Here is a 27,648-nt window from a genome sequence, read left to right as displayed (position 1 = left end):
GCGGAGGTCCTTAATGAATACTGTGCTTCAGTATTCACCAGTGAGAGATATTGATGTTTGTGAGGACAGCATGAAACAGGCAGATATGCTCAAACAGATTGATGTTAGGAAAGAGGATGTGCTAGAATTTTGAAAAACATGAGGATAGATAAGTCCCCTGGGCCAGATGGGATATACCCGAGATCTCTACAGGAAGTGAGGGAAGAGATTGCTGCCCCTTTGGCAATGATCTTAGCGTCCTCACGGTCCACTGCAGTACCAGATGGCTGGAGGGTGGAAAATGTCATTCCCTTGTTCAAAAGAGGGAGCAGGGATAATCTTAGGAATTACAGACCGGTCAGTCTTAATTCTATGGTGGGCAAATTATTGGAGAGGATTCCAAGAGATGGTATTTATGATTACTTGGAAAAGCACAGTTTGATTAGAAATTGTCAGCGGGGCTTTGAGAGGGGCAGGTCATGCCTCACAAGCCTCATTGAATTCTTTGAAGATGTGACAAAAGACATCAAAAAAGGTAGAGTGGATGCATATGGATTTTAGCAAGGTATTTGATAAGATTCCACAAGGTAGGTTCACTCAGAAAGTAAGGAGGCAAGGTATTCCGGGAAATTTGTCTGTCTGGATACAAAACTGGCTGTCCAATAGAAGTCAGAGGGTGGTAGTAGATGGAAAGTATTCAGCCTGGAGCTCGGTGACCAGTGGTGTTCCACAGGGATCTGTTCTGGGATCTCCGCTTTTTGTGATCTTTATAAATGACTTGGATGAGGAAGTGGAAGGGAGGGTTAGTAAGTTTACAGGTGACACAAAGGTTGGTGGAGTTGTGGACAGCATGGAGGGCTGTTGTAGGTCGCAGCAGGACATTGACAAGGTGCAGAGCTGGGCAAAGAACTGGCAGATGGAATTCAACCCAGAAAAGCGTGAAGTGATTCATTCTGGAAGGTCGAATTTGAATGCAGAATACAGGGTTAATGGCAGGATTCATGGCGGTGTGGAGGAACAGTAGGATCTTGGGGTCAACGTTCATAAATCCCTCAAAGTTGCTACCCATTTTAATAGGGTTGTAAAGAAGGCATGTGGTGTGTTGGCTTTCATTGGCAGGGGAATTGAGTTTAAGATCCGTGAGGTTATGCTGCAGCTCTATAAAACCCTGGTTAGACCACACTTGGAATACTGTGTTCCGTTCTGGTCACCGCATTACAGGAAAGATGTGGAAGCTTTAGAGAGGGTGCAAAGGAGTTTTACCGGGATGTTGCCTGGACTGGAGGGCAGGTCTTATGAGGAAAGGCTGACAGAGCTAGGGCTTTTTTCATTGGAGGGAAGAAGGATGAGAGGTGACTTGGTAGAGGTGTACAAGATGATAAGAGGCATAGATACAGTGGATAGTCAGAGACTTTGTCCCAGAGCGGAAATGACTATTACAAGGGGGCATAATTTTAAGGTGATTGGAGGAAGGTATAGAGGAGATGTCAGGGGTAGGTTCTTCACACAGAGAGTGGTGGGTGTGTGGAATGCGCTGCTGGCAGTGGTAATGGAGTCAGATACATTAGGGAGATTTAAGCAATTCTTGGACAGTTACATGGAGGATAGTATAATGTAGGGTATGCAGGGTAGATTGATCTTAGTAGGATAATAGGTCGGCACAACATTATGGGCTGAAGGGCCTGTACTTTGTGTTCTATACAAGGGTCGGGGAGGAACTCTTGTGCTACTCTTCAAAGTAGTAACATGGTTTAAGTTAGAACCTCAGTGTAACATCTCATTTGGTAAGATGATATCAACATCAATACGGCATTTCTTCAGTATTGTCAGAGGAGATAACCTTTGTTTTTGCGCTCAAGTCTCAATTTGGCACTTGAGCCTAGAATCTTAACAGTCGGGATCACAAGCCCACCGAGACATTGCTAACGTACTGAAGGATTGGCACTGTGATATACCAGGATGACAAAAGGTACGTTGGATATGGATTCTGTACATATCATTATCATCTCAAGCACCCCTACATTACTCACCAGAGCCTTCCGATGAGAACTCTTGAAGGTCAAGGTCCTTTAGAGGAAAATTTACAAAAGTAGTGAGTTTACTGGTGCGGATCCGAGCTTCAGAGAATCGCTTCAAATCTACAAAAATGTTGGAGTTAAGGTTCATAGATTATTTTGTCCCCTCTTTCTTGTAAACAATTACAGGTTCCATGTTTCAGTGACATGCCAAATGGAAGAACAAAGGTGAATGATCACAGGAATCAGCTTAGCAACACCAAGCAATTGCTGTGTGGAATCTTGAGCAGGCCCTTCTCTCTCTCTCACTCTCGTCAGTTTACTTAGTGAACAATTCTGCTCAGGGATCAGGCTGGGAGTCAGAGCATTCTTTTAAAATTCATTCACAGGCTAGGCCAGCATTTCCAGGCCACCCCTAAGTGCCCTGAGAGCAGTTATGAGTTAACTACATTACTGTTGGTCTAGAGTCACATGTAGGCCAGACCAGGTAAGGACAGCAGTTTCCTTCTCTAAAGGACATTAATGAACCAGATGGGTGTTTCTGACAATCGACAATGGATTAGTGGTCATCAGACTCTTAATTCTAGTTTTTATTAAATTCAATTTCTACCATCTGCCAATGCAGGAATCGAACCCAGGTCCTCAAAACATTACCAGGGTCTCTGGATTAACAGAGAAGTGATAATGCAACTAGGACATTGCCAACCTCATCCATGAGCTGATACCTGGAATCAGGGAAACGTCAGACCCAATTTAAAGATACAACAGTGTGCTATATAGATCCCTGAGCCTGCTTGGTCAAGGTTAATCTAATTGTAATCTGAAACCCACATTCTGACCTACTCCTGATAACATGTTAGCCTCTTGCTTCATAAGGATCTAACCACCTTGGCTTTAAACTCAAAGATTGTGATTCCACTACTTCTCAGGACAAGAGTTCTAAAGACTCTCAATCTTCAGAAAAATTTTTGTCTCGACTGTTTTGAATTTGAAACCCATTATTTTAAGTAGGAATGACTGCTCATTCTAGATTCTCTCCTCTCCATGTATCTGTCATAGGATCATATACATTTCAACTAAGTTGCCTCTTTATTCCTTTATACTCCAGTGGATACAATTCTGGCCTGTAACACTTTTCCACGGAAGATAACCCAGCCATTCCAGTTAATAGTACGGTAAATTTTCTCTGAGCTGCTGCTAACACAGTTAAATTCTATCTAAAGTGAGATGAATATATGATTCACAGTAGTCCAGTTGTGGTGTCACAATTGCCCTGTGTAACTGAAGCACAAATTCCATGCATTTATATTCAAATCCCCTTACAAAAAAAAGAGATCTATTAACTTTCCTGATTACTTGATGTAGCTGCACATTAGCTTTTTGCAATTCATTTGCACCAGAGCTTTAGAGCTCTCAGATACAACCTTTCACCACTTAGATAATGCTATTTTTTAAAAAGATTTCCTGCCAAATAGACTATTTCACATTTTCCCACATTATAATCCATTTGTCCACTTAACAAATAACCTTTTGTAGCCTTATGACCTCTTCACAGTTTACTTTCCTACACATCTTTGGGTCATCAACAAATTTAGCTACTATACCTTGTGTCCTTCATCCAAGTCATTTAAACAGTAAATAGCAGAGCCCTTTTGGAACACCACGTTTCACATTGTGTCAATTAGCATTTATGCCTGATCTCTGCATCGTGCTAGCTAGCCAACCTTCTACTCAAGATTAATATTCTTCCAGCTTACTATCATGCCGACTCTACATTCCTTGTACTAATTGTTTGGTTGTATAGGACTTATATATTGTTCACCATAAAAATTTAATGTTGAAATAGAGCATAAAGCAATCCTTAGGCATAATGGCTACATTTAAAAAAAAATTCTGATCAGTGTATGTAGTACAAAATCATGAAAATGGTGATACTTGCTCCTGAAAAGTGCCCAGCTTACCTCAGATTACCCTGGAAGTGTGGGGAATCTTAAAAGATTTTTGTCATATGTCCTGCTAGCTATCCTGTGCCATTACTTTGCAGTAGCAACATGAGTGGTGTTTGCCATTAACTGGATACTTCAATCCAAATAAGACATTCTACCATCACAGAAATGAGCAATGTGATTATTTCAGTGTGCTTTTCTGATGCTAGGTAAATAGGCCACACATCTCAAAGACTGGCAGATCATGTCAAAAACACTACGTTTCAACAGTTTGCAACAAATAGAACTGGTACTGACTGAACCCAACCAGCTCACACTTCCAAAATCTTCAAAAGTATCCAGGACTAGATGTAATTTTGCATTTGGATAACATTTGCTGGATAATCATTAACGTGTGAAGAATTACATGTACAATCAAGTTAGGATTGTCAGTTGGGCTTGCAATGCGGCACACTTGTCAGTGCTGGAAAATACATTAATACTCAAGATACTGTTCTTCCGTGACGAATAAAGATGATGCAATATTTTGAGCTGGTGATGCCCAAAAAGTACCGCTACATACAGAATATTGGATTCTGTACCCCCCTCCCCCACCCCAAATCCAGCATACTGCACTTGTTTCTACTCAGCAAAATGGGTGATAGATATTTCCTGGTTCATCTCTCAGGGCAGTGCCTCCCAGAGTCAGTCAACCCACCTGCTTTAAAATTTAAACAAAGTTTGGCTGTTAACTGTCAATTAGCATTAACGGTGCATTCTCCATGGCTATGTCTCCAACAAAGCCCACTTGCCAAACAATCAGCACTATCCTTTCAAACAGTATAAATGTTTGCTTTCCCACTGAATTAATATTCTTATGAAACATTTTGATGATTGCATGATGAAAAGCTTTCACATGTGTTTGTTTTTCCAGCAATTCCCTCAATTCTACATCAGTACCAAATATACTAAACAAAAATTAACCCAGTGATTTAGAAGTATGTAGTGGAAAACAGAAGGATACGAAGCACAAGGATCTTTGGGAATTTCTGGATTGTGAATTTCTTGGTACATTTTCTTCGTGTTTTACATCTGTAGCAGGTCTGGAACACAGAATGCACACAGTTAGAAGCAGAAATCTACAGCCCACACCCCAGAAAAAAACTCAAAACTCAGTACAATTCTGATAAAGGGTCTAGGCCCGAAACAGCAGATTTTGTGCTCCTGAGATGCTGCTTGGCCTGCTGTGTTCATCCAGCTCCACAGTTGTTATCTTGGATTCTCCAGCATCTGCAATTCCCATTATCACTGATACAATTCTGAAGGGATCTTGCCAAATTCAAATCTATGGTGATTTGTGGACTTTAGGTATAGGACAAGACTGTTAAGCCCATTGAGCATTGATCTGCTGCTTGATTAGATAAACGGATGATACGTTTCAACTCCATAACCATTGATCAGAATCTTGAAAGCCCTCAAGTGACTTCTGGATTTGGGGTGGGGGAGGGGGGTACAGAATCCAATATTCTGTATGTAGCGGTACTTTTTGGGCATCACCAGCTCAAAATATTGCATCATCTTTATTCGTCACGGAAGAAGAAATGTTTCTCTCAAACAATATTAATATTTTAAACATCTCAGATAGATTATTCCTTAAAATCTATTCACAATTAAATGCAAGACCATACTATGCAATCTGTCTTTATAAGTTAACCTTCTAAACGCGAAATCATTTAATTATGATTAAATGAATTACTAGTGAGAAAGGCAAGGTTGCTCAGAAACAATAGATTGGGGAGAGGCAAATTAGTCCAATTTACAGCTAATCTTTGCTCCATGAATGATGTTTAGAAAGCTTCAAGTGAGACTCAGTATGGGCATGTAGTGTGGCTCCTATCAGTGCAAAAATCAATCCTTTCAGGAAAGGAGGGAAAATGAAATAAGGGTCCATGGATATACAGTACACATTGAAAAAATACGCAGGCAAGTTTCTCAAGGAGGCTATATGAAACTCATGCACAGATTAGCTCTTAAATTTTTTTCTTGGAATATGGGTAAAGTCAGCTTTTATTGCCCATCCCAAATTGTCCAAGAAGGTGACAAACTGCTTTCTTGAACAGCTGCTGTCTACATGGTGTAGCTAAATACACAGTGTTGGCAGGGAGGAGTTTCAGAAGTTCAAGACAAAATTACGTGATACTCCTTAGTGACATCAAACAACTCCCTTTTGTTAAAATAGCTTGAATGTTCCGAAGCGAGGTTGAACACTAATCCTGGTTTCTGTTAGTCATCCACATATCAAGTCCTTTAACATTCTTAGTCAACTAGAAGATTGTTGGTTGTTCTGAAGTGAATCATATTAATCCGATCAATTATGTAACTACTGCCTTGATCTCTGTTTTTCCTGGAATTGAGTGATTGAATTTTGTTTGAAGGAAACAAAGCAGTTTTAAACTTAATCTTTAAAAATCTTCCATTCAGTGAATAAAGCTTACACCTTGCCAGATTTCAAGGGTTTCAGGATTTAATGTACTGGTGCACATTCTGGACGTGAAACTCTCTCTTCACTGGAAACCAATTCCATTCTTGTCTCAGCCGTCAAGATATTCAGCAAAATGTATTTGCAACTTCATTCTACAGTCTACAAATGTTGGGGTTTTCCTCAGGGAATCATTCTGATCACCTTGAACAGAAAACAAAAATCTCTACAGTGTGGATTCAGGCCTTTCAGCCCATCAAGTCCACACCAATCCTCCAAACAGCATTCCACCCAGACCCAACCCCCTAATCTATCCCTTAACCCTGCATTTCCCATGGCTAACTCACCTCAGCTGCACACCCTTGGACACTACTGGGCAATTTAGCATGACCAATCTACCTAGCCTGCACACTTTTGGACCGTGGGCGGAAACTGGAGGTGCCAGAGGAAACCCACGCAGTCACAGGGGGAATGTGCAAACTCCACACAGACAGACAGTCGCCTGAGGGTGGAAGTGAACCCCGGTCTGTGGGGCTGAGAGACAGCAGTGCTAACCACTGAGCTGCCCTGTGCCACAGGGATCAGTGCTATAGCCATGAACACGTACAATCTATTAATGACTTGAATGAGGAAAGTGAATATATTATGGCCAAGTTTATAAATGCTCCATCATTAAGGCAGAGTTGGGGATATTCACTGAATTTCATAACACTCAGTACCATTCACAACTTCAGTACCCGAAGTAGCTTGTGTCCATGTGTCAACATCAGGCTTGAGCAGATATGTGCAAGAGACGTTTGCCTAAGTGCTAGGAAATGACCACCTCAAACAAGAGAGAATCTAACAAGCTTCCCTCAATGGTCACTTATAGTACCATTACCATTAGCAGTACCCTGCAGCAATTCACCACGTCTCCCTAGACAACACCTTGGGAACCTGTGAACTCTACCACCTAGAAAGGCAACAAGTACTTGGGAGCACAAAATAAGTTCTCCTCCAAGCTGCTCACCATCTTATGTTGACACTATAAATCACTATTCACTCACTGTGATGGACAATGTCCGAGAACTCCCTCCCTAACAGTATTCTGGGTCTATCGATACCAAAATTGACCGAAGTTCATAACTCTTCTCGTAGCAACCAGGAAAAACAGTAAATTCCAGGCTTGTTAATAATGACCACTTTCTGAGAAAGAATTTTAAAAGCTGCCACCATTTTTATTAGTAATTAGCATTTTCCATGCAATAAACAGTGACAGATCTCTCAAGTGACCATCAAAACAGTAAACATCAACTTACTGGCTTTTCATCTCCATCCAGAACATCCTCTTTCGTGAAGAGTCTTATACAATCCATTAGCGAAACTTCACCATAACCTTTCTGTAAAAGCAGTAACAGGCAGGATTTAATAAGTAACACTGAACATTTAAACTGTTGGTAACAATAACACCTTGTTTTTGAAAACCAATTTGTTTTTTGAGATTGAATTGCGTATGGAGAAAGTTGCATCACACTGGCCTTTGCATTAGAGCTTCTCCTCTAATTTCAATTGCTGCACAAGGAACATGCCCAAAATGCTTTTAGCTAAATACAAAACAAACTGGCAAATCAGCAGAGCCACTGGTGCCGGAGTACACCTATTAAAAGAAATGTTGTGATGGCAACAGAAAAAGACCACTTAGTCATAACGGCATTATTCCCTTTAATACTTAAGGAGTTGGCAGCTCTGCCACAACAAAATAAGGCAGAAGACATTCCTCCAGTTAAAATAGATCTGCAAGCTCCATCAAACAAGATCATTAGATCAACAAAAGCAAACTACAATGAATGCTTTCATGGGAATCTGAAGTGAAGAAAAACAGAAAATGCTGGAAATACTTAGCAAGTCTTGCAGTAGCTGTTGACAGAGAAACAGAGGAAACATTTCAAATCACGGACTCTTCCAGGTTAAGAAGGAACGAATTCTGAAGAAACGTTCACTTTTTCTCTTTCCACAGATATGTTACTATTGAACTGTGACCCTCGTTCTGTGATTGGCTGCACATGAGGAAGGGGTTTGCTGGTATTAAGAGACAAGGATCTCTTCCAGCATCCTCACTAATGACACAAACTCCAAATTAAAATCTCCTACACCTTGAGATCATTCCCATCTCCAGACATGGATACTGCGCATCTTTATGTCATATCGGAGGTGGTCAGCACATAGTTTAGATTGTTAGAATTCAGAAATGATAACTAAAAAATCCAGGACAAGCAAGTTTAAATCCCAACAGGCTTAGTACAGAAATTCTAAATAAAAGTCATCCAAATACAGATGTGCATGAATCTGCTCAATGTCATAAATACCCAGCTGATTCATTATACAGAAAGAAACATGTGCTCCTGACCTGCTCTGACTGATATGTGACTCCAGTCCAACACAACACTTTAGGAAAGAGGAGTTAGCTATTTGACTGCTCATGTCAGCCATGCCATTCAATAAGATAATGAACAGAAGGTTGGTTAACTAATAGATGACAGAGTTGGGATGGGAGGATGCATTTTCAGGATGGTGACCTATTATTGAGGAAGGGTCACTGAACCCAAAATGTTAACTCTGATTTTTCTTCACAGATGCTGCCAGACCTGCTGAGCTTTTCCAGTAACTTCTGTTTTTGTTCATGTTTAACAGCATCCGCAGTTCATTAAGTTTTCACGTAGAGGGGTATGGATGGGTTAAGCGAGCAGGCAATAACTTGGCAAATGGAATATAAGGTAGGGAGATGATGAATGTTATTTAAACAGAGGAAGAGCGCAGAAAGCTATACAACAGAGGGATTTAGGAGTTCTTGTTCATGAATCATAAGCTAGCATCCAAGTTTAACAGGTAATAGGGAAGACAAATGGGCCAATAGTGTTTATCCCAAATGGAATTGGTGTGAAAATAGGAAGGCTTTGCCAGAACTATACAAGGTACTATTTAGGCCATAGCTGAAATAACGAAATGTTTTGGGGGGGCCTTATCTAAACAAAGATGTACTGGCATTGGAGGTAGTCTATCAAAGACTCACCAGGCTGATATGAGCTAGGTGGGGATTGTCATATGAAGAGAGGTTGATAGAGGTAGACTGGGCCCTGCTCTCATTGGAATTTAGAAGAATAAGAGACACCGCATTGAAACATACGTTGTTAGGGGAGTTGGCATTTACACTGTAGTAACAGAAGCAATAAAGATGGTATCAGCTGTAACTGTGGTAGCGCACCTTTGAGATGGGCAGTGACAAGTCCCAGAAAGGGTCAAACACTGTGGAACAGTAGCCACATTCACTGCAGGTCAGGGAGCTTTTCAACTGGCCCACAAAATGATCTGAAAGAAAGGAAGAAAGATCAGTTTGGTTGTAATTCATCTGGAAAAATAAATTAGGTATGCTCAAATTTTCCTTGGGATTGTCATTCTTATCAGCACAATTGCACAACGTCACATTCATGTGAAAACCCAAATGTACTGTGCTCACCTACAATCCGACTGTCCTCTCTCTCCAGGTATTTCTTCCACATTCTTCTCCCCTTCTCATCATCCCTAGAAGTAGAGATGAAAATTTAAACCGAGTGCCATCACAAGACACCAACAACTTTCAACATAAAAATGATTTTGGCTTATTCTATATCACAACATCACCTGCATTAGAGATTTTCCTAAAGTATCAATCAATTGGAAATACTTTCTAATGCTGAATTTGAAGATGGCTTTTTCATATTAACAAGAGACCACACAAACTCAGTCAGGAACAGTGACATACATTTCTACTAAACCATTTACCGCACTCCCAGACATTAGCTGTAATCTCAGGGTTACAAAGGCAGAAGACTATCACAGTCGTTTCAATTAGCAGCTTAAAAATCACAAAGTTAACTCTAAAACAATGCTGGGCAATGATTGGACACAGGTTTAGCTAAGCTGTGGGATAAATTGCGATACAGTGGCTCAGTGGTTAACACTGCTGCTTCACAGCACCAGGGGGCCCAGATTTGATTCCACCCATGGGCGAGTGTCTGCGTGGGTTTCCTCCCACAGTCCAAAAATGTGCAGGTTAGGTGGATTGGCCGTGCTAAATTGCCCAGAGTATTCGGGGTGTGTAGGCTGGGTGTTCTTCGGAGAGTCAGTGTAGGTTTGTTGGACCAAATGGCTTGTTTCTGCACTGTAGGGATTCTATGATGATAGAAAGAGTTGCTCTAAGCAATATTTGATGATAATTTATTGAAGCTCACTGTCAAAAGAGAAAGCTAAATGATCTCAAAGGAACAGAGTGATATGCTGTGATGTAAATTCTAAGAAAACTGAAACTTCAGGGAAATAAATGTTTGTACATCTCACAACCAGAGTCAGAAAAAAAGGCTACTATAAATTTGAATCCTGAATGAAAACTCTACAGTCAAACCAAACTGCTTGAAGTAATGTGCACACGAGCAACTCCACAGAGTTAACTGATAAATACTGGCAGGTTGTCAACACTTACGGAAGGTGGTCTAAGTCCTCCACCATAGCCTTGGAACGCACTGACACTCTGTTCACTTCATTATGAAGCCCATCCAGCAAAAAACGCAAAAACTCCTGGGCATCCTGTTGGCTAAGTGAGCAACAAAATTTCAAAAGGCCAGATAATGGCTAACTGATAACCTTGCATTTATAAACAGATTTCACCATTATTCAGAGCCTTCAATATAAGGGAGGGAATAAGTTTCATGAATCTCAGGCATCTCTGTTGGTACCAGGAACTATGCCAACAGGTTTCAGCCTCCATCACTGTTTATATTTTGGACATCACTTACTTGTATCCAACAAATCGTGGAGCATATTTTTGAATTTGTGTTTTGAACTCTGAGGGACTGATGGGGTCATTGCTGGAGGATGTCCACATGGCCTGGAGAAGTTTTGCAAATTCTAAAGGAGAGAAAATTGGCAAATGAACTTCAGTGGGATTGGGCAATACAGGCTGAGGAACACAAATCATTTTCAGTATCAAAATCATTCAGCACATTAGTAATTACACTGCCTTTATAGCTAATGCCTGTGGTCATGGTTTGTCAGACATAATCCAGGCACATACATTGCTGGTCAGAGACTTGTTCTTCACCCACACACAAGTCCAGAATTCTCACCCAGTTATCCCTTAATCAATGTGTCATCATCTGTTTCCTAGTTCCATTTGGTCTCAGGCATCCCTGCCAGACCCTAATAGATAATTAGACAATAACAATAGTGCCATTTGATGAAAATGGTATTCCAGATGAAGTAAACATGGTGACATATTTGAGAGATTCCACACAAATAAAAAATATGGTATTGTATTTAGAGGTGGTGGTGCCAGTGGTGGTGGGGACGGCTGGGGTGGGGGTTTCACTGGCAGAGATTAAAAGACCTGGCCACAGCCCTTGGTCGATAAAGGTGTGAGCACTGACCCTCCATTAGTGCAGTGTTGGTGCGGTTCCTGTTGTTCAGATCTCGCCGGTAGGTGTTCTGAATACAATAATCTCTCAGCTCCCGGGTGTTGCTCAAACACTGCAGGATGGAGTTCATGAAACACTACAGCAGCAAAAAAAAATGCAAAGACAGCAAGGTTACTGACCACGCTTCAGGAAAAGGAGGCAAGAGAATCAAGTGAAATTCAGAGACTGGCAGGAATGGAATTAAGAGAGACCAGTGCACAAGTGCAGTAGAAATTGGAGAATCCTGAGTACTTCACACAACAATACACTGTAATTCTCCTGTAAACTAACATGGCCAGGGTTGTTTTCACTCTCATGGACCGACTGACAATTCTTAAAAAGCAAAAGCCTAACTGGGTCCTTCAGACAGCAGCATTTATGGTCTGCAGTTGGTATGATTTAATTTATTATTGTCATGTACCAAGATACAGTGACAAAAGTGTTGTTTTGAAAACTCTACAGGCAGACTGTTGCTGAATTAAGGAAGTAGAACAAGAGAACAACACTGTTAGAGTAAATTCCAGGGCTTGGGAACATGTCTCTCTCTCTCACTCTATCCTCTTGATCCATAAATCCTGTCTTTTATAATCCCCTCCAACAATTTACCAACAACCAGTGTCAGATTCACAGGTCTATAGTTCCCCTGTCTTTCCTTACAACCTTTCTTAAGCAAAGGTACAGCATTTACTAAGCTCCAGCCATCAGGCACCTCACCCCCATAATTATAGATGATGCAAACATTTTTGCAAGGGGTCTCATAATTTCCTCCCTTACTTCCAACAACTTTCTGAGAAACATTAGGCCAAGTCCCAGAGATTTATCCACCTTTATCTTCTCTAAGGCTTCCTCTTCCGTAATGTGAACTGTTTTTAAAACATCAAAGTTTATTTCTCTGCATTCTCTAGACTCCATTTCTTTATCCACAGTAAAAACTGATGCAAATCATTCATGTAGTAACTCTCCCATTTGCTGGGGTTCCACACAAAGACGAGCTCCTTGATCTTTAAAGGGGTCTTACCCTTTCTTTAGTTACCCACTTGCTCAGAGGCTTTGCTTTACTTAAACACATTGAGCTTGTTTATAAAACAATGTAAAGGCAGGTGCCTTAAATACAGGTGTATGTTTGCAAATCCCATGCCACTATTCCCACAACACAGGAACACCCATCAATTGTTTAACCAACAGAGCGTGTTTTGGGTTTGATTCACAAGCTCTCTTGTACTTTTACTGTCTTTTTTTAAAATTAAGACAACAGCACAGCTGAGAGAATACTCAGCCTACATTAATTTCCGATACAAAGAGCTTCATTTCATTTGTTAACTGATCTCAGCTTGGGAGCACAGTGTGGGTCCATGGGCAATTCTCTGTCCCAGGGAACCATGACAGGGGAAAGAAATCAACCAAAGCTCCTGTTCCTGATCACTTCAGAACCCTGGCTAGAAAGCAAGGATATTTCAGTTCAGGACAAGATCATTTGGGTTGTGATGCCCCCATTGTTCAATAGCCTGTCAACACACACTGTTCTCACATGACTATTTGGGGGAAGGTAAAGACAGTTAGCTCTTGGTCAGTTGACCTTGTCCTACCCCACCCAATAACATTCACCCACTGGGCACAAAGCCCCTTTAAACCAAATTAAAATACTTCCAACACTCGTTCTTAACTAAATGCCAGTTCATGAAGTCCCTGTAATTGGTCCTTTCTATGAAAAATGAAACTCACTGTGTTGCCCAGATTTCGAAGCCCCACAAGGCCCTGGCTGGTTTTAGAATTCTGAAAAACAGAAAAGAGAAAAAGAATTAAGTAAGTGTTGTAAGTATTCCTATATAAATCATTTCCCAGCATTAGTTTGGGCTTTGAATTAGTTGAAATTAAAACCTTGAGCAAAGCTAGAGTAAACATGAGCAACGTCACTCATCCCAGCTCCCGCCACAGAAAGGAAACTCCAACGAACATGCTTCAAAATATTGGAGAATTGCACCTAAACCCCCAAAAAAACGCTAACACCCACATGAAGCCAAACCAGAGAGGCGTTAGCCTAGTGGTATTATCACTGGCCTGTCAATCCAGAGACCCGGTAACGTTGTATGGACTCGGTTTTGAATCCTGCCACAGCAGGTGATGGAATTTGTATTCAATAAATATCTGAAACTAAGAGTCTAGTGATGACCATGAATCCATTGTCAATTGTTGGAAAATCCCATCTGGTTCATTCATGTCCTTTGGGAAAGAAAACTGCCATCCCTACCTGGTCTGGCTACATGTGACTCCAGACCCACAGAAATGTGGTTGACTCTTAATTGCCCTCTGGACAATAGCGATGGGCAATAAATGCTGGACTAGCCAGCAACACCCTCATCCATAAATGAGGTTAAAAAAAAACAGGGTCAGACTCCTCTCATTGTCCAATAGTACCAGCTGTGCCCAGGAAGGTGTAACAGTGTCTCTAAGCAATCTCTCTTCCTGCTCCCTGTGTAGGAACTTATACTGGATGTCATTATTCAGCAATTCCACTGTTAAAGAGATTTACAGTAATGATCACATCACTGAACAAGGCCCAACATTACGTCTCAGGTTATTTCTGAAATTCAAGCATTATTTTGCTAGTTTTTTGTACAAAGTAACATCTAACAAAGAGCAGTAAGACAAAAGACCAGTTTCTTGTGGTATTGTCAGATGGTTGATAAGGAACTCTGCTTTCATTCTGTATGCTGTGGACATCAAAGATTCCACTTGAGACAGGAGATGGAATCTTTCACTTATTGATACCACCTTAAAAAGTGATACAGTGGCAGTGTCCCTACTTATGAGCTGAGAGGCCTCAGTTCAAGTCCCACCTGGTCTACAGGTATGTCATAATACAGCTGATCGGGCTATTAAAATATGTAAAAACACCTCCCACCATGCAGCACTTCCTCAGTACTGAACTGAGTGTGACAGCCTAGACTGTGTGCTCAGGCCTCTGCAGTGATACACAATCCATGATGAAACAAACTGGAAAGGGTAATGCCAGGAAAAGGAAGATGGTATCACAATGGTGATCTCACTGATATTAGTAACCCAGAGATCACAGGTTCAAATCCCCCTATGCCAGGTGAAATTTAAATTCAATTAATTAAGAGTCTGGAGTTGAAAACTAGTTAGTAATTGTGGATGCTATCTACTGTCTTTAAAAACTATTGAGTTCCTAATGTTCTTTTGGGTGGAAACCTGCTATCTTTGCTGGTGAGTCCAGACCCACAGTAACATGACTCTTAACTGGATGGCCAAATGCTAAGCTCTGTCACAGACACCAACATTGCATAAAACCTTTTTAAAAATCCCAACAGAAGTCAACTATTTGAAGTGTCAAATAACTTGTACAGCCATATAGCTGACCATCAGTTGAGAATGCAGCCTAGTACCAATCACTCTGAACCAGTTCCCAAGACTCCAAAGCATCAGTTTCCCAGTGATGGGAAATCCAGGAGGTATTGGAATCAGTGGCCCGGGAACCAAAGACTGAGAAATTACTGAAATTTCTAAGGAAGCTATTCCCAGCAGAAGATTATATTGTCTCTGCTCCCTTTAATTCAATTTTAAACTTTCTGTTCAACAAAATGCAAGCTGTATCACTGGTCTTTCATACTCTACTAACTTCAGTGCTGGGAAATTTGTTGTTGAGTGGACACTGTGTGAGTTAACTTGAGCCATTGACAATGAAATGTCTTTTTGCAATTAAAAAGCATGGGTTAACCCTTATCCTTATTCCCAAGTGAACATAAAGCTGCACAGAATACTGGGTTACACAAGATGTACAGATCAAGCCATAGTTCAGCATTGGGGGAGGGTTTTTATTGTCAGAGGGGCTACAATGTTTGCATGAGACATTTAACAAAAACCATCGATCTAGCTACATTTTACTTCCAACCCATTTGATGATTTACCTGATTTAAGTTTGTAAGATTTCTTCAGTCTCATTCCCTCTCACTTCAGGTACTATGGCTTTACAGGGCACTGATGCCCATGGACTTGTGTTTACGCATGGCTGCACTGGGCAAGGTACTGGAGTAGTTTACTACTGCCTTCTGTAAGTGGTTCACCAAGATCCTCTCATGTTCCTAATACCAACCATTGCAAATGCTGGAAGAGGTTGTAAGTTAGGTCACATTACAACGCACCTTCCTGTGGTGGATCTTGACTCAGGAAGCACCCAGCTCAGAGGCGAATACACTATGTGCAAGGCCTCCAGATTTAGCTGCAAATAAATCTTGCAGTAATCATTCTCTACTCACACGCACCGGTACTACAAACCCAATTTCCACCATGATTCAAAAGTAAAAACAAGCACACAGTTAATCTTCTGCAGCTCCTTTTGCACTTCATTCAGTTTTTATCCAAACTGGGATTATTTTGCTATTACAGCATTAGCACTTCCCTTTATATAGCAACAAAATATCCAAAACCATCATTGAGAAAAGTCTATTTTATTTCCAGTTTAAAATGATACCTGTGAAAACACATTTCTGTAGGAATCCCTCTGCTCACTCATTGTACCCTAACAATTAGCTTCCCTTTAGTCCTTTCTCAATCACCAGTTTACAGAACTTCCTCAGTGTGCACTTGTTATTCATCTCAGAGAGTCCTGTAGTAATGAATTCCACATTCTCTTCCACTTTCAATAAATAAAGTTTATGGGAAAAGGGGCAATGTTATTCTTAGAGGTCACTGACCTGAACCACTAACCAATTATTTCTCCAGATGTTGCCTAGTGAGCATTTCCAGCATCTTTTTACCTGTGATATTGAACCCGTCTGCACAGAGACGGGAAGCGGCACCCTGGGGAAATCAGATTGCACAGGAACAACCTGGGGGCAGAATTAGGTAGAAACTTGAAGAGTAGGTGATTGAGGCAAATGAGCAGCCAGTCGGGTAAAATAAAAGCTCTGTCCCAGTCCAGGCTGGAAAACGACACTTCACAGCACGAATCGTGACTCAAGAATTCAAAGGTTCAAGTCATTACCAATTTGGTTTTCCGATAACTATTTTGATATTCTGGCTGGCACGTGGACCCAGCTCACAGGTCTCCTGCAGGTCAATGTAGCCTGAAATCAAGCCAGGCCCCCACTCAGCAACTACATAAATCCCAGCAGGCGGACCAGCTGCAACAAACAACCTGGGGCACAGATATCACTGGCAGAAGCTGCTCGGAGATCCATCACAGTGACACGCACACGCTCACACAGCAGGTTTACAAGCCGCAGAACAGTTTCACTCCCACACTGGTATTATATAGAACTCCAAATAGCAAGCCAATTAATGTTGCCATCCCCTCCTGAAGGCGGATGGTGGAAATTGTCCAATTAGTTTCACAGGCACTATTCACGAATGAGCTACACACAGTAGGTAGGTTACAACGGTGTGGCCTGGAGGAACACAGCAGGTCAGGCAGCATCGGGGAGCAGGAAAGTCGACGTTTCGGGTCGGGACCCTTTTTCCTGAAGAAGGGACCCGACCCGAAACATCGCGTCCACTGCTCTTCTGATGCTGCCCGGCCTGCTGTGTTCCTCCAGCTCCACATCTTGTTATCTCTGACTCCAGCATCTGCAGTTCTTACTGTGTCGGAGCCGATGGATTAGTTCGCTTTGTAAACTTAAAGGACCATTCGGTGATTGAAGATGATACAGTTCGCTGCGCCGCTTTACTGTCAGTTCAGTTGTAGTACAGGGACGCTAATACATTCAGGGCAGGTACCATCAGATTAGAAACTCACACCGGGAGCTGGGATTCTGAAGCTGGACATTATGTAACATGTTATCACCACCTCCCCCGTGGGGCATCAGCTTCCCTCCGACCCCCTGCTCCAGCCAAAGTGATCCTCTCACTTGTCCCCTGGGACCCCCCGACAGTCTGCTGTTCAAACAGGTGCATATCCCAGCGCAGGGGCCGCTTCTCACCCCCAGCTTCCACTGCCGGGCACCGTGCTCCCCCCCAAACCCACCGCCTCCAGCCCGGACACCGTGAGACCCCTACTCCCCCCACCCGCAAACCCGCCTCCTCCAGCCCGGGCACCGTGAGACCCCTAACCACCCCAAACCCGCCGCCTCCAGCCCGGGCACCGTGAGACCCCCCCCCCCCCGCACCCGGGCACCGTGAGACCCCCCCAATCCCGCCGCCCGGGCACCGTGAGACCCCCCCAATCCCGCCGCCCGGGCACCGTGAGACCCCCCCAATCCCGCCGCCCGGGCACCGTGAGACCCCCCCAATCCCGCCGCCCGGGCACCGTGAGACCCCCCCAATCCCGCCGCCCGGGCACCATGAGACCCTCCCCCGCGCCCGCCGCCCGGGCACCGTGAGACCTCCCCCCGCCCCCGGCCGGAGTCTCCTTACCTTCGCCTGGTTGATGAGGAGCCCCACGAATGTAGAGACGATCATGGAGCCGGAGACGCTGGGAGGTTTCCTGCGGAGCTCCTTGTTAAACAGGCTGAGGAGCGGCTCCTCGGTTACGGTCACGGTGTAAGACTGCCGCACGCTGAGCATAGCTCCGGGTTTGGGGGCGGGGGGGGGGGGGGGGGGTGCTCTGTGAACTGGGGACTGGCCGCCTCCGAGCCCGCTCCCGAGCTGCTTTATATAAACCCCGGAGCAAGCTCACACGTCAGGTAGCCAGTGTGCGGGGGGGAAGGAGGAGTTTAGTTTCTGTTTAACACTGTCTGCTCCACAATCCATATACTCCAACGCACACACCCTACGCTGCCTGGACCGTGTTATTGCAGCGTTAGGATCCAAACATTCAAACAAAGTAGGAACATTTCCTTCCCAAATAACAGCTGGATACGTTTCCTGACACTGGCATTGTCAATGCAACAATTTCTAACTTCAATCACCAGCCTATAAACTCAACCGCTAGGTCTAAAGGCAGCCGTTAAACCCGGCTACTCAGCCGATCTTAACGTTAATGATTATCTCCCAAATCATGAATGTCACTAGACATTGTCACATCACCCATTGTACTATTGACAAGGGGGCAGCTTGTACCTCCACTAATATTTTGTGATGTTGTTTACCATTAGGTGAAGCAAAGTATAAAAGATAAAGACTTGCATTTATACAGCACCTTTCACAATATTCATTTTTTGATAAGGTCCCCATTGGAGGGTGGTTAGTAAAATTAAAGCAGATGGAATATAAGGAAAAGTATTGGCTTGCATTAAGGATTGGCTAACAGGCAGAAAACAGAGAGTACGAATAAATGGGTCATACAGTCAGAGATTTTTATTACAGCATGGAAACAGCACCTTCAGCTCACTCTGTCTCTGCTGATCACTAAACATCCATCTAACACAAAAACAGAAATTGCTGGTGAATCTCAACAGGTCTGGCTGCACCTGTGACAAGAAAGCAGAGTCAACGGTCTGTGTCCAGTGACTTCATCACAGCAGATGCGACCAGACTTGCCGAGTTTCACCAGCAATGTATGTTTGTGTTCCAGAATGGAATCTGAGGAAGGGTCACTGGACCCAAAACATTAACTCTGATTTTTCTTCACAGATGCTGCCAGCCCTGCTGAGCTATCCAGCATCTTCTGTTTTTGTTCCTGATTTACAGCATCTGCAGTTCTTTTGGTTTTTATGTCTGTGTTTGGGTCAGATCCCCAGCATCCATTGTTGTTTGTTTCACACCATCTATTCTAATTCTATTCTTCCCAGCACTTGGCCCATGGTGTTGTCTGCTATGGTGTTTCAATTGCTCATCTACGCAGTCTCAATTATTTTAAGGTTCCTACTCCTACCAAAAGACCAGAACAATAGGCGCAATATTAGGCTATTTGGCCCATCCAGTCTACTCCATTATTTGGTCATAGCTGATGCTTCTCAACCCATTGTCCTGTCTTCTCCCTGTAACCCTTGACCTTCTTACTAATCAAGAACTTATCTATCACTGTCTTCAAAGTGACCTGGCCTCCAAAGTGTTTTGTAGCAATGAGTTCAATATCCTCTGGCTAAAGATATTCTCCTTCACTTCAGTTCCCCCTCAATCACTCTTTTAGGCATGAGTTCCAGACACCCAAACCCTTTGGTTGATTTTATTTTCCCTCAAATCCCCTCTAACACTCTTGTTCCAAACTTTAAAACTGTGTCTCCTTGTTATTGATCCCTCTACTAAAGGGAAGTTTCTTCCTATCTACACCCCTCAGAATTTTGTACACATTCTCACATTGGTAGGTTATGACTAGTGTGGCATTACACGGAAGAGTACACGAGTCCCAGACGTTTATTATACACATCATTTGGAGTTAGGACCAAATGTAATATTTCCAAGTGTGTAGATGATACAAAGCTAAGTGGGAAAGTGTGTTGTGAGGAAGATGGAAAGCAGCTTCAGGATGAATTGGGTAAAATTAGTGAAGGGATAGGAACATGGAATATAATGTTGTAAAATGTGAGGTTATCTACTTTGGTAGGAGAAACAGGCATACAGGGTTTTTCTTAAATAGTAAGATGAAAAGTGAAATTCTTGGTTGGTGGCCATACTGTCCAGTGTAATTCACTAATTACACATCATGCGACTGAAAAAAACAGTGACTTAGAAGTGGAGGACACCAGTGGGTGCAGTAGTTACTACTAGGGAACTGAGGTGAGGAGGAATTTCTTCAGCCTGAGGGTAGTTAATCTATCAAACTCTCTGGCTGAAGAAATGTCGTCTCATTTCCAGTGCTGTGGAAGGCTGTGAAGGCCAGGTCAGTTTTAAGACAGAGATAGATAGGTTCTTGATTAGTAAGGGGATCAAAGGTTGCAGGGAGAAGACAGGAGAATGGGTTGAGAAGCATCAGCCATGATCAAATGGTGGGACCTTTGTTGATAAGTCACTGAAGACTAACTTGTAGGTGTGCTAAGAGATTAGGAATTTTAATGGAATGTTAGCCTTTCTAGAGGAGAGTTTGAACACAGGAATGTTGAAGTGTTGTTGTATTTGTACAGGGCCATGGTGAGACCATACCTGGAGCAGTGTGTGCAGTTTTGGCTTCTTTGTCTCAGGAGGGATTTTATTCCCATACAGTGCAATTAGAAGGGGTGGACGCTAAGAAGTTGTTCCCGTTAGGCGGGGAGACTAGGACCCGTGGGCACAGCCTTAAAATTAGAGGGGGTAAATTTAAAATGGAAATGAGACGACATTTCTTCAGCCAGAGAGTGGTGGGCTTGTGGAATTCATTGCCATGGAGTGCAGTGGAGGCCAGGACATTTAAATGTCTTCAAGGCAGAGATCAACAAATTCTTGATCGCACAAGGAATCAAGGGCTACGGGGAGAGTGCAGGGAAGTGGAGTTGAAATGTCCATCAGCCATGATTTAAATGGCAGAGTGGGCTTGATGGGCCGAATGGCCTTACTTCCACTCCTATGTCTTATGGTCTTATGGAGTATTCACTAGAGTCATTCTCAGGATAGCAGGAATGAACTATAAAGAAAGCCTGGGCAACCTGGGCCTGCATTCTCTAGAGTTTTGAAGAATGAGAGGTGATTTCACTGAAACATACAAAATACTTGAAAGAATAAACAAAGTTGATGCAGGTAAGATGTTTCCCCTGGTTGAGATTCAAGAACCAGAGACAATTTTAAAAATGAGGAGGATGCCATTTACTACTGAGATGAGATGAGATTTTTTTAATCAGAGGGTTGTGAATCTTTGGAATTCTATACCCCAGACGGCTGTGGAGGCCCAGTCTTTGAGTTTGTTTAAAGATGAGATAGATAGATTTCTAAATACTGGATAGCACTGGTAAAAGGCATCGAGTGTTCAATCAGCCATGAGCAATGAGTGCCAGAACAGATTCTCTGAGCATGCTTTTATTCCTACCACAACATCCCAAGCTCCCCAACAGCCAACAAAAAACTTTAAAATGTGGTGTTGCTGCGTAGTAGGAAACATGTCAATACGCACATAGCAAGATCCTACAAATTGCTCTGGTTGAGGGGTAAAGAGGAGCCAAGTCATCACAGGGAGCTCTACCTCAAATAACACCATGAGGTATTTTAAATCTACATCAGAGGGTGAACAGGGCAGATGTTTCATATCTCATCAGAGACGGAGTACATCTGATAGTGTAGCATTCCAACAACACCAATGTCAACCTGAAATGTGAGCTCAAGTCTCTGGAGTGGGGCCTGAACCTGGAAACTTTAGATTTCATAGTTTTTGCTTTCTTTATTTGAAAGAGCATTAAAGTAAACCACTGGAATCCAGGGCAATATTGCGAAAACAGTAACACGAAAAGCTGGAAATATTCAGCCGGTCAGTTAATGTTTCAGGTTTAAGGACTGTATCTCTGAGGAAGGGTCTTAGGAGTATGGGACTGACTAGCTTCAACATCTCCACGGAAGCTGCCTGACTGCTAAATAGTTTCAACTTCTTCACTATCTATTTTTTTTTTGATTTCCAGCATTTCAGCATGTTGTTTCATCTGGGGACAATACTCTGGTAGCTCAGGCTGCTTCTGCTGGCTGCCTTGACACACCGTGCATTTTATTTCCTGGTACGAGTTTCATGCATGACCCAAAACAAAGGGTTCAAATCCTCCACACTCCAGATACCAAAACCCCTCAGTCAAGGGATGGCATCCTAAAAGGTTGTTTTAATTAGTATATTGGATCTGAACGTCAGTGCCTCATTTATTGTCCATCCCCAATTGCCCAGAGGACAATTAAGAGTCAACTACAATGCTGTGGATTTGTATTTACATGTAGGCAAGACTGGGTGAAGATGGCAGGTCTCCTTCTCTATAGCACATTAGTGAATGAGATGGGTTTTTACAATGATCAACAATGGTCACGGGGTTGCCATTAGGTTTTATTTGTGAATTGAAAGTTTATTGTTTGCTATGGTGGGATTTCAGTGCATGCTCCCAGAACATCAGCCTGTGACATCCACTAAACCACCACCTTCTCAGAAAGGATTCTCCACTTATGCCGACAGCTATAGAATCCCATACTGGTGCGGATACCAGCCCAGGATCCTGCTCATGAATACTAGCCAGCATTCCTGCTGTTGCTCAGCTGTCAGTATCTGCTAACAAAAGGATCAGGCTCCACTGTGATGCCTCACCTGGTCAAACTGTCTGCTCTCACTTGCTACCCGAGTTTAATCAGAAAGGAAGGTCTTAGTTTAGAATTAGGGCAGCTCTCTCAGGTTGGGATGGGAAGTAATGCTGTATTTTAGGGGAGGGGCTAGAACAAAAAGTCTGTGAGAGAGAGTCTAGATAGGAAAAGATTAAAAATGATCAGCTAAACATGCTGGCTGAGACTTAGGGCAGAGCAGGCATGGATCCCAGGATTTCCTTTGTGCTTTACTTGTCTCGTTTAGTGCCATATCGTCAAAAGCAATTCATTAATCACACATCATGTGACTGCAAAAAAGAAGTGTGATTTGGAATTGGAGGACACCAAATCAAAGCAGCATTTACTACGGGGGTAGATTGTAACCAAAGATAGGAACATATAGGCATTAATAAATCTGGAGGATGTGCATTTGTCTCAATTCAGATTTTTTTTTCCTTTATTCATTCACAGAATGAGGGTGTTACTGGCCAGGCAGCATTTATTGTCCATGCCTAATTGCCCAGGTAAGAGTCAACCACATTGCTGTGGGTCTGGAGTCACATGTAGGCCAGACCAAGTAAGGATGGCTGTTTCCTTCTCTAAAGGACATTAGCAAACCAGATGGGTTTTCCCAACAATCAACTCACAATCACCATTAGATTCTTAATTCCAGATATTTATTGAATTCAAATTCCATCATCTGCTGTGGCGGGATTTGAACCCAGGTCCCCGGAACATTATCTGGATCTCTGGATTAGCAGTCCAGTGACAATACCACTAGGCCATTGATAAGGTATCTTCCCCTTGGTAAGGTATCTTTAGATAATAAGATTAAATGGTGGACCAGAGGGAGACAGGGGCAGGAGGTGTTGTGTATGAATACACAAAGTGCTAAAAGTGGCAGCACAGGATAGTAAGGAAGCAGAGAGAAGCACTGGGATTTATTGCTAGAGAGTCAGACAAGCAGAGAAGTCATATTAAATTCTTATCAAGGCTTAGTTGGCCTGTACTTGGAGCACTGTACACAGATCTGGTATCCAGGTTAGAGGCTCTATTGCACTGTAAACAATTTACGAGGATAATACCGGAACTGAGAGGTTATACATTTTAAGAAAGAGTGACCAGTCTCCTGAAAAAGAAAAGGCCAAGTGGTTGACTTGGTAAAGATTTTTAAAATGATGAACAGCTTTGACAGAATAGAAAAAGAACAGTGGTTGCTTCCACTTATGGCAGAAATAAAGCCAGTGTAATCTGTGTTAAATAATCGCTGGTAAATCTAGTAGGGAATTCAGGAGAAACCTCTGTGTGATAGCAACATGGAACTCTGTATCACGGGGAATGTTACAGTGAATAGCACAGACTTAAGGTAAGAGATAATGGGAACTGCAGATGCTGGAGAATCCAAGATAACAAAGTGTGAAGCTGGATGAACACAGCAGGCCAAGCAGCATCTCAGGAGCACAAAAGCTGACGTTTCGGGCCTAGACCCTTCATCAGAGAGGGGGATCACCCCATCCCCCTTTTCTGATGAAGGGTCTAGGCCCGAAACGTCAGTTTTTGTGCTCCTGAGATGCTGCTTGGCCTGCTGTGTTCATCCAGCTTCACACTTTGTTATCTCAGACTTAAGGTAACACTTGATGAACACAGGGGAGAACAGAAAAGGAGAAGACACTGATGGGTCACAAGAAGGAAGCTGAGAAGAGATGTATGTAGATTATAAACACTAGCTCTGATCAATTGAACTGAGTGATCTCTTTCCGTGCTGCTGACTTGACCGGATATAATATTCCAAAATTCCTTAGATTTTGGAACTGTGTCTGTTTAGATTAGATTAGATTCCCTACAGTGTGGAAACAGGTCCTTCGGCCCAACAAGTCCACACTGCCCCTTGAAGCATCCCACCCAGACCCATCCCCCTATAACCCACACACCCCTGAACCCTACAGGCAATTTAGCATGGCCAATCCACCTAACCCGCACATCTTTGGGCTGTGGGAGGAAACCGGAGCACCCGGAGGAAACCCACACAGACACGAGGAGAATATGCAAACTTCACACAGACAGTTACCCGAGGGTGGAATCGAACCCGGGTCCCTGGCGCTGTGAGGCTGCAGTGCTAACCACTGAGCCACCGTGCCGCTCAGGCTGATTGGAAAATGGCAAATGTAACATCTTTATTCAAGCAAGAAGAGAGACAGGACAGAGGAAACTGTAGGCCTGTTATCCTGATATCTGTGAAATTGCTAGCGTCTATTGTTAGGGTGGTTATAGAAGAAGATTTAGAAAAATCACAATGGAATCAAGCAGAGCCAACATGGTTTTGTGAAAGGGAAAGCATGTTCAATTAATTTATTAGAGTTGTTTAAAGAGATAACAAGAAAGATGGATAAATAACTAGATGTGGTGTACCAAGATTTACAAAAACATTTGATAAGGTTCCACATCAAAAGTTACTACACAAATTAAGAGGCATGTATGGACTAACATGATAGCAAGGATACAAAGGCTTAGTTGACAGGAAGCAAAAGGCAGGGAAAAGTGGTTCCATTTCAGATTAGCAAAAGCGGGATCAATAAATTGAATGAATATACAGGTGCTAAATTTGTTGATAACACCAAGATAGGAAGGAAGATATCAAGAGTCTACCAAAGGAAATAGATTAGATGACTGCAAGTTGTGAACTCGGTAATAGAATGGGATCTGGGTGTCCCAGAACCTGAATCACAAAAACTTAGGCTGCAGCACCAGCAAGTGATTGGGAAAACAAATGGGATACAAAACAATGAACAAAGAACCAAAAACAATACAGCACTGAAACAGGCCCTTCGACCCTCCAAGCCTGTGCTGGCACATTTTGCTCTTCTGTGTTAAAACTGTCTTCATTTACAGGATCCATATCCCTCTATTCCCTTCCTGTTCATGTTGCTGTCCAGGTGCTTCTTGAATGCTGCTGGCATGTTTGCTTCCACCACCTCCTCTGGCAGCATCATCCAGGCACTCACCACCCTTTGTGTGAAAAACCTGCCTCACACATTTCTTTTAAACTTCCCCCCACCCCAACCCGAAGCACCTTGAACCTTTGTCCACTAGTAATTGACCGTTATACCGTATGAAAAAGCCTCACACTTCACACTCTATTCATACCATTCACAATCTTATAAACTTCTTTCAGGTCTCCCCTCAACCTGCTGTGTTTTAGTCAAAACAAACCCACCCTATCCAACCTTTCTTCATGACTAAAATCCCCCAGACCAGGCAACATCCTGGTAAACCTTTTCTGAAGCCTCTCCGAAGCATTCACATCCTTCTGGCAGTGTGGTGACCAGAACAGTACGCAATATTCCAAGTGTGGCCTAACTGAAGTTCTATAAAGCAGCAGCATAACTTGCCTATCCTTATACTCAATGCCCCTTCCAATGAAGACAAGCATGCCTTCTTGCTGCTCTATCAACCTGTGCTGCCACCTTCAGTGATCTATGCACCTGCACACCCAGATCCCTCTGCATATCAATACTCCTAAGGATTCTGTCATTCACTGTATAATTTCCACCCTATACTTGATCTTCTAAAATGCATCACCTCACATTTTTCTGGATAAAACTTCATCTGCCATTTTTCTGCCCATGCCTGTAACTGATCTATATCCTGCTGCATCCTCTGACAGTCCTCCTCACTACCCACAACTCCACTAATCTTTGTATCATCCACAAGCTTACTAAATAGATCGGCCACGTTTTCTTCCAAATCATTTATGTGGACCACAAACAGGAGAGGCCCCAGCACTGACCCTTGTGGAACACCACTAGTCACAGCGCTCCATTCTAAAAAGCATCCTTCCACTGCCGCCCTCTGTCTCCTATGACTGAGCCAGTTCTGTATCCATATTGCCAGCTCACCCCTGATACGTTTTGTACCAATCTGAGGGACTTGTCAAAGGCTTTACTGAGGTCTATGTAGACAACATGAACTGCTTTTCCCTCAATCATCTTTGTCACCTCCTCAAAAAACTCCATCAAGTCAGTAAGGCTCTATCGCCCCTACAAAAAACCATGCTGTTTATTGCTATTTGCTTCTAAATACATATGGATCTTGTCCCTACGAATCTTCTCCAATAATTTTCCTACCACTGATGTGAGGCTCACAGGCCATAAATTTCCTGGATTATCTCTACTTGTTTTCAACAATGGGACAATATTGGTTTTCATCCTGTCCTCGTGAATGCTACACAGTATCCCCACATGCCGCTCCAACTCCAAAATTCCGGCTTCCAGGAGCTGCAGTGGGAGACACTTCTTGCACACATGGAGGTCTCGGGGACTGGAAATGTGCCCGGGGGTTTCCCGTGGTGAGGAAGAGAAGCAGACTACAATTTGGAGCTCTCCTGTTGAGTCTTACTCCTTTAACTTAATTAATCCTTACATATCAAATACTTTTAAATCAAACCCAAAGGGATGTTTGCATTTATTGCAGGATGGAATATAGGGAGAGGAAATTTTGTTGCAGCTGTATAGGGCTTTGGTGAGACCTGTGTAATGTTTTGGTCTCCTTATTTGAAGAAAGATATGTAAGAAACAAGTCAGAGAGAGATTACTTGACTCCTTCCTGGGATGAAGGATTTAATTTATCTTGGGCGTATACCCACTGGTGATTAAAGAGAAGTGATCTTTTGAAACCTATCAATCAGAGGGGAGTTGAAAGGGTAGGTAACAGGAGGA

The 27,648-nt window shown here is 42.8% G+C and overlaps 1 protein-coding gene across 8 annotated transcripts in view; it reads right to left on the bottom strand.

Moving 5' to 3' along the window:
• LOC125466901 (ubiquitin carboxyl-terminal hydrolase 2-like) overlaps positions 1–27,648 on the bottom strand; it is a 283,930-nt gene that overhangs the window by 7,621 nt on the left and 248,661 nt on the right. For 7 of the 8 annotated variants that reach the window (XM_048562037.2, XM_059638959.1, XM_048562042.2 and 4 more), the window contains 9 exons: positions 13,586–13,636; positions 11,837–11,960; positions 11,207–11,318; positions 10,894–11,004; positions 9,892–9,956; positions 9,640–9,743; positions 7,697–7,777; positions 4,944–5,022; positions 2,010–2,117 (listed from right to left, as the gene is read on the bottom strand). In XM_048562037.2, coding sequence (XP_048417994.1) covers positions 2,010–2,117; positions 4,944–5,022; positions 7,697–7,777; positions 9,640–9,743; positions 9,892–9,956; positions 10,894–11,004; positions 11,207–11,318; positions 11,837–11,960; positions 13,586–13,636 — 835 coding nt within the window. Of the gene's footprint in view, positions 1–2,009; positions 2,118–4,943; positions 5,023–7,696; positions 7,778–9,639; positions 9,744–9,891; positions 9,957–10,893; positions 11,005–11,206; positions 11,319–11,836; positions 11,961–13,585; positions 13,637–18,232; positions 18,424–27,648 lie in introns of those variants that run through there. The other variant, XM_048562043.2, reaches the window with a different exon arrangement.

Source organism: Stegostoma tigrinum, chromosome 32, assembly GCF_030684315.1.
Source record: "Stegostoma tigrinum isolate sSteTig4 chromosome 32, sSteTig4.hap1, whole genome shotgun sequence".
Classification (NCBI taxonomy): domain Eukaryota; kingdom Metazoa; phylum Chordata; class Chondrichthyes; order Orectolobiformes; family Stegostomatidae; genus Stegostoma; species Stegostoma tigrinum.
Note: the sequence above shows the minus strand (reverse complement) of the source record. Positions and strands in the feature narration are given on the sequence as shown.